We start from the raw sequence: 9,251 nt of genomic DNA, 5'->3' as shown, positions 1-9,251 counted from the left end.
CGGGGACGGGGACGGGGACGGAGACGGAGACGGAGACGGAGACGGAGACGGAGACGGAGACGGAGACAGAGACGGAGACGGGGACGGGGACGGAGACGGAGACGGAGACGGGGACGGGGATAGGATAGGATGGGAATAAGGAGGCTAAGAGATGTCGAGTAGGCCGGAGCATTTAGAGTATGATAATAGTAGACATCTTGAGGAGCACTTACATGCTATACGCTCAAGGCGACCCTAATGGATACATTGTGTCTCTGTCCAAGGGTGCACAGGGGTCGTCTGTCCAAGGCAAGACCCTATAGTCAGGTATCATGATACACAGAACAAGGTAGAAAGTTATATGTACAAGAACACGATTGTTCCAAAACTATTCCATCATTAGCAGAGATAATAACATAATACTAAGGTATGCATACTTGGCGATTTGATTGGGCTTCCTAGTGGGAAACAAATGTCAGTGTCTTGGTTGTATGTATTAGTAGGTGCTCCAACTTACTTGAAGAGAACCGGCCTGTAACAAGGAGGGTCAATATGTCATTCAAGCCTATTCGCTGGCGAGGATAACATACAGGAGCGCGAGAAGACTGATATGTTGTCAGTGATCCATGGAAAGTAAGCTTTCAGTCAGGGATAGGGACTGTACTTACAGGCATGATGTGAGAGATTTCTAGGAAACCATAGTAGTCAGTATCAGAGAAAAGGAGAGGCGCAAGGGTCAAGGCGACTTACGGTGGAAAAAGTTGAACACTGCAAAACGACAAAGACAAGAATGTCAGTAAAGTCCAAACCAAGGCAAACAGCGAACTCATACGTACGTTGGGAAACGGTGGGCTCTTGAACAAGATGTTTAGCCTTCAAATTGCCCAGTGGGCCAGCGCTAGCCTCCTCTTTTGCACTGATAGCTGCCTTGCATCAAGATCGCTATCTCTCAATCGGTGCGTTCTGTTGACCAGAGGAAACGGTCGCGTTGTGGCATGTCGGATGTGGGTGTGGCTCCTAGGTGTAATGTGTGAATTGTGGAAGCTGGGTGGGTGCCGAGGGGTCAGGCTACAAGAGAAAGTGGGGGACTGAGGCAGCCACGTCAATGGCAGCAAGAACACTGGCACGTTACTGCCAAGACAGGGCGATGATGCACGGGCAGATTACATCACCCAGCACCAGAACCAGGAAGGTGCTCAGTGGCCTCCAAGTCCTTCTCGGTAGACTCGAGGACGGAGTCGAGGCTGGCAGTCTTTCATCTCTTTGCCATCAAATTCAAGCTTGGCCACCTCGTCATTGAGCTCCTGACCAATTTCCTGTCACCAGAACCAGTGAGGTGCTATTTCTTATCACCAAGGCAAAGGAGTTGCGTGCCTATTCTGTCGAGCAAGCCATCGGACCGCCATTGGTGTTGCACACCATCTCGAACGCGGATGTTGCCCCTGTGCACCCTTGGACCGAGACACAATCCCTCGAACATGGATAAGGCAAAGGAGTTGCGTGCCCATTCTTTCGCGCCAGCCATCGAGCCTCCAGTGGTATCGCACACGATCTCGAACGCGGATGTTGCCCCTGCCGAATACCTCGTGAGTGATGCTATGACTGGCCCTTGATTACATTTGCAGGGGTACTGATTCTTTACTTTCTAATAGGAACTCGAAAACGAGATCGAGGTAAGCTATCTACCTCATGCATGCAACATCTGTGACTCTGACTGACAACGATTTGCAGAAGGCGAAGGCCGAAGTGGCCGTAAGAATAGCTTTATTGTACTGGGAGTGTGTGCTAATCAACTTACAGAAATGGGAGGCCATCATGGATGAGCGCGCCGCCGCCGAAGCGGCAATTGACGTGAGTCCATTTCACAAATGCCATTGTCACATTACTAATAAATAATGCACAGGCTGAGAAGGAGAAGAAGAAGGACTAGTTTTTTTTTTTTTTTTTTTTACGTTTCCGTCAGTATTCTCAAAACCATTTGTGATCGATAAATGCTAACACTTTTGAAACAGGAAAACCACTATTATCACTATTATATTTTTAGTGAACCAAAAATATAAATAAAAGAGAATGGCACAAGGCCTGGAAATGTTTCTGGTTTTGCGATTGTACAAGAACTAAACCTTAGGCTAAAAAAATAAACAACCAAGGGCATGATCTATCTAGCTGGCTCTACTAATCTTTGCCATTGTGATCCTCTTGTAACTGGGACGAACACACTCGTAGGAAATGAGCATCGGTGTCACGAGGTCAAAGGATACAAGGTGGTAACAAAGATCAGACCACGATGAAGAAGTAATTGGTATCTAGGACCACTCGATGTGGGGACTGCCGGAGGTCAGATGTAGCCCCCGCAATCGGCGTCTATTGCCGCTTATCCAGTTAGTACTAACATACCAACAACATCCAAACCTCAAGAACGAAAAACCGAACCAAACAAAACAGAACAAAAACGACCATGGAAATGAATAGAGTACGCGTTTCCACCAAGAATGCTCCGGCAGTACCGTCGAACCTGATGAACCAGGCCATCATCGCCAATGACTTTGTCTTCACTTCGGGCGGAGTCGCGATGGATCCCAAGACTGGAAAGATTATTGACGGCGATATTGAGGCCCACACTGTAAGTCAAGCATAGGCTCATAATCTATCTATCTGCATAATAGCTCACCAGTTTTCTCTAGCGCCAAATCATCCGCAACCTTGATGCCATCCTCGATGAGGCTGGCTCAAGTCTGAACGACGTGGTGGAAGTCAACATTTATCTATCCGACATGAAGTACTACGCCAAGATGAACGAGGTTTATGCTGAGTACTGGGGTGACTTGAAGCCCGCTCGGACGTGAGTTAAAAAATTCGACACACATCGATACCTAGCTTTTACTGATACTTTCCAGATGTGTCGCTATCAAGAGTTTGCCAATGAACGCCAACATCGAGATCAAGTGCGTTGGGGTTGTCACCAGAATAAAGTCAAAGTTGTAAAAAGGAATTATACTCAAACTCTGTGCCATCGACATATCAATAAAACTACGAAGTTATTCTTGATGGAAACATATCTACAACATGGGTGGTTAGATGTATGCTTTTTTCTTTTTCCTTTGTTGGTTCTATAAGCCAAAGCCCTAGCCTTCTCAATATACTCAAACATTATCAATAAAGGATCTATCTGGATAAAATTTGATATACCCAATTAAGGTTTTCCTCATGACTCACTTTCTTAACAAGACCATATACGCTTTAATAGAAAGAACCCTCGTCCAAGCTATACGTATAGTAGCTGTTTCTTCCTCCCGCAACATAACATCAAGCTATTTCAAAGTCATTGCCCACTCAATCTGACAAGTGGATAGATATATACCTTTGCCACTATGTTTATGTACGTATCTACTTTCCTGCTCAATTTGGTATCTACAACAATAAATTTTCTCTTTCAATAATTGAGTTTTGTAATAAAACCATGCACGCGGTTATCTATACAGCAACGACCAAAGTTTGCAGTCCAGGTGACTTATCGAAAAAGCATTTGTTCAGAGATACTTTAGGCGCCAATGTTAACATTATGAGTCATCCGGCCACAACACTTCAATGCATCCTATAAATACACCCCAAGGCCCCTCTTGAATCCCCCATCCCCCATCCTCCATTCTCTCTACACTCCTTCTCTACATCAGCAATCGACCATCCTGCAACTAATTATCATTTCTTCTCTATATCAGCAATCGACCACCCTACAACAAATCAGCACTTCTTTACGTCATGGCTTTCACTACCTTCCACCCTTTCCCAAGGCTCCCAACTGAATTGCGGATGCAAATCTGGGATGCAGCGTGCCTCAGGCTACACCAAAACTTCCAAGCAGTCCACTACGTGACACTCGACAAATACGCCGAAATGGCTCCATTAAAGCACAACTGGGACGACTCCAAACCACGAAACAAATCAATCTACCTCTGGCACGCTGGTCTTTGGACGGCTTGCCAAGAGTCAAGAGAAGTTGTCGCCAAACACTGGGGAAAGCAGCCGCGACCATATAATGACGACGAAATGTTGGACTGCTGCTCACTGGAAGAATACAATCACTATGACCGTATTTGGCCAGAGGAAGACGAGGGTTCAAGAGTCCTCATGTTATACTCTAGAGTCGATGGCGAGCACTGGCGCCAGATTATTCACCCTAAACACGATTTATTCTGCATTGTCGCAGATGATTGGGAGGACTCGGTTAGCAAATTAACATATGTCTCTTCCTGGGGCATTTTGTTCGATGCTCGTTTGGCCGTCGAATTCGATCCGTCTTGGAATCTCTCTCTTGAAAACAAAACGAGCACACCTTTCATCGAGGATGTCCCAGCTTCTCTGGAGTTTCTGCTCAGGTGGCTTTTCGGTCACATAGGTAATGATGGGAGTCCGAAACTTAAGCTCATTGTCCGGGACGTGGACTGGATATTGCGGCATGATATTACTGGACCCCAGATCCGCGATTTTGATGAAGAGTATATCGAAATACCAGCTGACGAGCTGGTACCATACATACCTAGCGGCGGAGACACCACATTCATCGCCCGAGACAGCACCCTTTCAGATTTCTTTGACCTTCTCGATCAGGTGTATTACGAGAAGTCGCTGGATATCTACTGCTATGAGACTTTTCTGGACCCTTGTGATTGGGATTATGATATTGGAACATCAAGTCACAGGTTCGACATCCGAGACAGTTTCTCCATACTCCTTAGTAGAACCAATCAAGTTGAAAGATGATGATCCAGCCCATGGCCAGTGGAGCGGATGTTGGTATATCGATCTATGGTGAGTTTCTTAGTATGTCTTGGTCATCAATGATTCTTACTTTATTCAAGGGCAGAGGCAAAGGTAGTTGAATACATATCGTTTCGCCAACTGAGATCTTCATTCTGTTTTCCACGTGAGGCAAATGCGATTGGCTGGCTGCTAGACTAGTCGTTTCAATCCACATGTGTATTAGTACCTGCATATTACCATAGAATAGTATCCAGGCATGACTTATGTCCTCATAGTTTGCTATTGTACTCGTCTTGGAGTCTGACTATAGAGCATGCATTGAAAGTTCTGTTGTATTACTGTCCCAAGCCACTGAAACCTCTCAGTAACTCCTGGGTAACTCAAGTACCTTCTCACTGATATAGTTTAATATCATCTCCCTACTAACAGGTGCGATCCTTGGAACAAGACATTCCCTGAACCATCTCTCGACATCATACTCCATCGCGTAACCCATCCCACCATACGTCAGAACTGCTCTCTCACAAGCTGTGAACGCCGCTTCAGCAGCCATGTACTTTGCACTGTTCGCTGCGACGCCAATTTCGTCTTGTCTGACTAAAGCATCTGTTTTGCTTTGGTCGTACAATCTCGCCGCGTGATACGTAGCTAGCTTCGCACCTTCGAGCTTTATGTATGCATCCGCAAGAGGATGAGCAATGGCTTGGTTCATGCCGATTGGTCGCTTAAAAACGACACGCTCGCGGGCGTATCCACTAGCTCTGGCAAGTGCTGCGTACCCAAGGCCGAGGGCCTCGCCGGCTAGAAGGCATCGCTCGGCGTTCATACCGTGGAGGATCATCTTGAAGCCCTTGTTCTGTTCACCGATGAGAGAGGAAGACGGGATCTGGTAGTTGTCAAAAAAGACTTCATTAGCATCGACGGCTCTACCACCCATTTTCTTGATCTTCCGCATTGCGAGACCTGGTTGAGTGCGATCCAGATGGATACAGAAAAGCGATAGACCTTCACTTGACTTTTTGACTTGATCTAGTGGTGTAGTCCGGGCAAGAAGGATCATTTTAGAAGCGACCTGGGCACAAGTGATCCAGATCTTTTGGCCAGTTACGCTATAAGACCCATCCGAGTTCTGCTTCGCTGTTGTCTCGAGACGAAGAGTGTCAAGTCCGGAATTCGGCTCCGTGACGCCAAAGCATATACGATAATCTCCGGATACAATTTTTGGAATTGTCATTTCGAGTTGTTCTTTCGTCCCGAACTTTGCGAGGGGTTGCGTCGCATAGACATTGGCGTGTATGGACTGGGCACCCGCCATACCAGCACCCGACTCTGCAATAGTCTGCATCATCATGGTCGCTTCCGAGATACCCAGATCTGAGCCGCCCAGTGATTCCGGAAGAGCGATACCTAACCAACCAGCCGTGGCAAGGGCGGTGTGGAACTCTTTCGGGTCTTGTTCACTTTGGTCGTGCTCTTGCCAGTACGTGTTAGGGAATTCAGCGCATATCTGGCCGACGGCATCGCGAACCATAAGTTGGCTCTCCGTGAAGCCAGCCAGGCTCATTAGATGGCGCGTGTTTGCTGTTGAGGAGGTACTCCTTCGAATGCGGGAGATGGGTGGCAGAATAGGACGGTGCATTTGGTTGATGCATCGTGCTACGGGTCGAAAAGCCATGCTGATAAATGTATCTTTGACAGATGTCTTTTTTCGGCCCGGGAAGTGTTGAAGTCTCGTTGTTTGCCAATACGCAGGCTTTGTCGTCTAATTGCCGGCATTGTCGTACAAGGCCTGCGAAAGCGGTTAGCAACGTGGATCGCAAGGGACCGGGATGGACTGACTAGTCTTAGTGGATTGATTAGGCGACAAGTAGCGGCAACGGAAGGTCTTTGATGAGTAGTTTTGTGGACTTGGTAGTTGATTGAGGGTTGCAGGAGGAAGAATTTGCTGCTATGCATATGGTCCAGTGGAATCTTCTTTATTATAGCCCATATAATAGAGTTCATTATGCTAGGTAACTACTGTATCGGCGTATATACGCTCTTATTAGGAAAGTATAGTCATTAGGAAAACCTTAATATAAATATTTAAGTTTTTAATCTAGATGGATCCTTTATTGATAATCTTAAGGAAATTGAAGAGGCTCGGGCTTTTAGCTTATAGATTAAAAAATAAAAAAATAAAAATCTCGTTGTTGGATGATGAATGCCGAAATGCGGAGAGTTGAACGTACGGCTTATTTTGTCCTGCCATCACTGTATCAGTCATGCCCACCGTAATCGACGATGCAGCTCTACTTACAATATCGAGGGCGTTGTCAAAGACCACTGTATTGAGGCAATCTCGATGGACAGAGGATATATAGAAGTTGGAAATAGTAAAAGTCTACATGTTAATTAGCATGTCTTGCAAACTATCAAGGTACTCAACAGTTGGAGTCTACGCTAGATACATGTTCATAAGGTACACTGATTAACTAGCGATCATCATGTTGCTTCGAATTCGATCAGTTCCTTTCCAGCTACTGTTTCACTATTTGGTCATGCTCGTGACTGAGAATGATGCAGTGACAGTCAATTCAGGAGTTTGGCCACCAGCTATTCCAGTCTCGATGGTCATCGCCCAGGTAACTCAAAAGGAAGCCCAATATCTTTGAGACTGATTCGAGAATTAGAAGCTGGAAGTTCTTTCCTTAGAGCCTAGGTAGGTACGAATGGACTGGATCTGCAACAGCAGGTACTATCTAGATAGGCAGGTACTGCCTCCAGTCAGGGGGGTTGAATAAAATCAGAGAATAAAAGTCGAATAGACGAAACCACTGCTCATCTCTTAGGGAAAATATAGACTAAAGCTGGTCTAATGTTTTCATCAGTCATTAGATCAATTATGATTTTTATGTAGCCCAACTATCAGCTCAACGTACCTGCCTACTATCTACCTAGGTACCTTAGTATCTAGATAGGTCAGGATGGTAACCGCGCCTGCTTCCTCATGTTTATCATCGCCAGAGATCGTACCTGCTGTATGTAATGCTCAGACAATGTTTACCTTGACAGCCAGAGAGGACGTAATCCCAGAAATAACATAACACAAACAAGATTCAGTTTATTGAAAATTCCATCAAGAATAACAAATCACGCTTCAAGAATAACAAATCACGCATAAATCAATACACTGAAACATTATCCAATCCATCACAATGTCTGCATCAAACAACCAACAGAAGCGCAAGCGCAATGCGGACGATGAGACTATGGAAGAGCTCAATCGCTACAAGAACAAGCCACTCTCCCCCAACTCCAAGAGTGTTTATTCAAAGCTTGTTTATCGGGCACACCAGTACAGTGACGCTGGTTACGATGAGGAACTGCGAGCCTTCACAAAGTTCTTCGTTGCAAAGCAGGACCAAAACATCGAGGCCAACAAGACTTGTCAGGAGCTCAATGACAAGGTGGCCGAGCTCAATGGCACGGTGGCCGATCTCAATGGCACGGTGGCCGAGCTCAATGGCACGGTGGCCAAGCTTGAATCTGATGGCAAAGAGATGAAAGCCAGCCTCGACTCCGCCCTCGAGTCTAACCAGGAGGTCACAGAGGAGCTAAACGAAGCCAACCTTCGGGTCTCTGAATATGAATTCATGTTTAAATACGGAGACTGGCTCAAGGGGGTCATCGATCAAATCAAGGCCAAGGAACTCGACATTCAGGCTAAGCAAACAAATGAAATTTGCAACAAAACCTTGAACGATTTCAAAGGTCAACTCAAAGCCCTCAAAGCCGGTGGTGTTGTGCCAACTGCCGAGCAGCTAGAGGAACATAAGGCCCAGAAAGATGCAGCACATAAGGTCGCAAAAAAAATCGCTAAATGGTCATGCCTCAAGCCAACAGCCACAGAAGCCCTTATGATGATCAACGGCGAAATCGATGCAGTCAAACAGTGGCTCCAGGACGGCGGGAATGAAACATCAGCCCCTGGCACGCCATATCTGGACCGCATCGCTCAAGCAAGTGAGAAAGTCGGTACCACTCGGACAATGATTCTTCTTTGGGCAGAGCAGTACAGCAAACGCAACGAGATCGCTCACCACCCCCCACCAGGAATTTGCCAATTCTGGAAGAAAGTCACAAAGGATGGAGAAGAAGTCTACGCTGAAGTGCCAAACAAAGAGTTGAATTACACCTGCATCAACTGGAAGGATATGAGAGACAGCATGGTGTCAGAGAAGTCCAAAATCCAGGACTATTTCACTGAGGGCAAAATTTCTCAAGATGTCCGAGACTGCTTTGTTTCTTTAGTCGACCAGTACTGGCAATACTTCTGCATCGGAGAATCCGCAGACGGCAACTTGATCCTCACACAAGACGCCAAAGACGCCGCAAAGAAATCAACTCCTGAGTACAATCCATCTGTTCCACCCAAGGACTTCTTGAAAGAATACAAGGAGGGCAAGTGGGATGACATCCAGTGAAGGGGATGTTCTTCTTACGGTTCCAGTTGCTTGAGTTCCTTCGGG

General features: G+C 46.2%; 6 protein-coding genes across 6 annotated transcripts, besides 3 other annotated features; 4 read left to right on the top strand and 2 right to left on the bottom strand.

Annotated features, from left to right (window-relative positions):
- Positions 1-128: a microsatellite.
- Positions 8-653, bottom strand: FPSE_12429 (uncharacterized protein; the record flags this gene model as incomplete). The annotated part of the gene is made up of 6 exons (XM_009265546.1): positions 8-144; positions 213-234; positions 347-367; positions 497-511; positions 570-584; positions 648-653. Coding segments are annotated over 6 exons (216 nt in total), but the record flags the coding sequence as incomplete, so codon positions are not given.
- An 804-nt stretch (positions 654-1,457) lies between these two features.
- FPSE_12428 (uncharacterized protein) lies at positions 1,458-1,909 on the top strand (the record flags this gene model as incomplete). Its single annotated transcript, XM_009265545.1, has 5 exons — positions 1,458-1,565; positions 1,632-1,652; positions 1,711-1,731; positions 1,780-1,830; positions 1,883-1,909. 5 exons carry the CDS (start codon positions 1,458-1,460, stop codon positions 1,907-1,909), a joined length of 228 nt encoding a protein of 75 aa, XP_009263820.1.
- Positions 1,910-1,929: a repeat region.
- Positions 1,930-2,437: 508 nt separating this feature from the next.
- FPSE_12427 (uncharacterized protein) lies at positions 2,438-2,964 on the top strand (the record flags this gene model as incomplete). Its single annotated transcript, XM_009265544.1, has 3 exons — positions 2,438-2,602; positions 2,664-2,821; positions 2,877-2,964. 3 exons carry the CDS (start codon positions 2,438-2,440, stop codon positions 2,962-2,964), a joined length of 411 nt encoding a protein of 136 aa, XP_009263819.1.
- A 774-nt stretch (positions 2,965-3,738) lies between these two features.
- FPSE_12426 (uncharacterized protein) lies at positions 3,739-4,740 on the top strand (the record flags this gene model as incomplete). The annotated part of the gene is made up of 1 exon (XM_009265543.1): positions 3,739-4,740. The coding sequence occupies one exon, from the start codon at positions 3,739-3,741 to the stop codon at positions 4,738-4,740; it is 1,002 nt and encodes a 333-aa protein (XP_009263818.1).
- Positions 4,741-5,101: 361 nt separating this feature from the next.
- Positions 5,102-6,415, bottom strand: FPSE_12425 (uncharacterized protein; the record flags this gene model as incomplete). Its single annotated transcript, XM_009265542.1, has 1 exon — positions 5,102-6,415. One exon carries the CDS (start codon positions 6,413-6,415, stop codon positions 5,102-5,104), a length of 1,314 nt encoding a protein of 437 aa, XP_009263817.1.
- Positions 6,416-6,895: 480 nt separating this feature from the next.
- Positions 6,896-6,925: a repeat region.
- Positions 6,926-7,937: 1,012 nt separating this feature from the next.
- FPSE_12424 (uncharacterized protein) lies at positions 7,938-9,206 on the top strand (the record flags this gene model as incomplete). The annotated part of the gene is made up of 1 exon (XM_009265541.1): positions 7,938-9,206. The coding sequence occupies one exon, from the start codon at positions 7,938-7,940 to the stop codon at positions 9,204-9,206; it is 1,269 nt and encodes a 422-aa protein (XP_009263816.1).
- Between the last annotated feature and the right edge of the window lie 45 nt (positions 9,207-9,251).

The sequence above is a fragment of the Fusarium pseudograminearum genome, chromosome 3 (assembly GCF_000303195.2).
Source record: "Fusarium pseudograminearum CS3096 chromosome 3, whole genome shotgun sequence".
NCBI lineage: Eukaryota > Fungi > Ascomycota > Sordariomycetes > Hypocreales > Nectriaceae > Fusarium > Fusarium pseudograminearum.
Note: the sequence above shows the minus strand (reverse complement) of the source record. Positions and strands in the feature narration are given on the sequence as shown.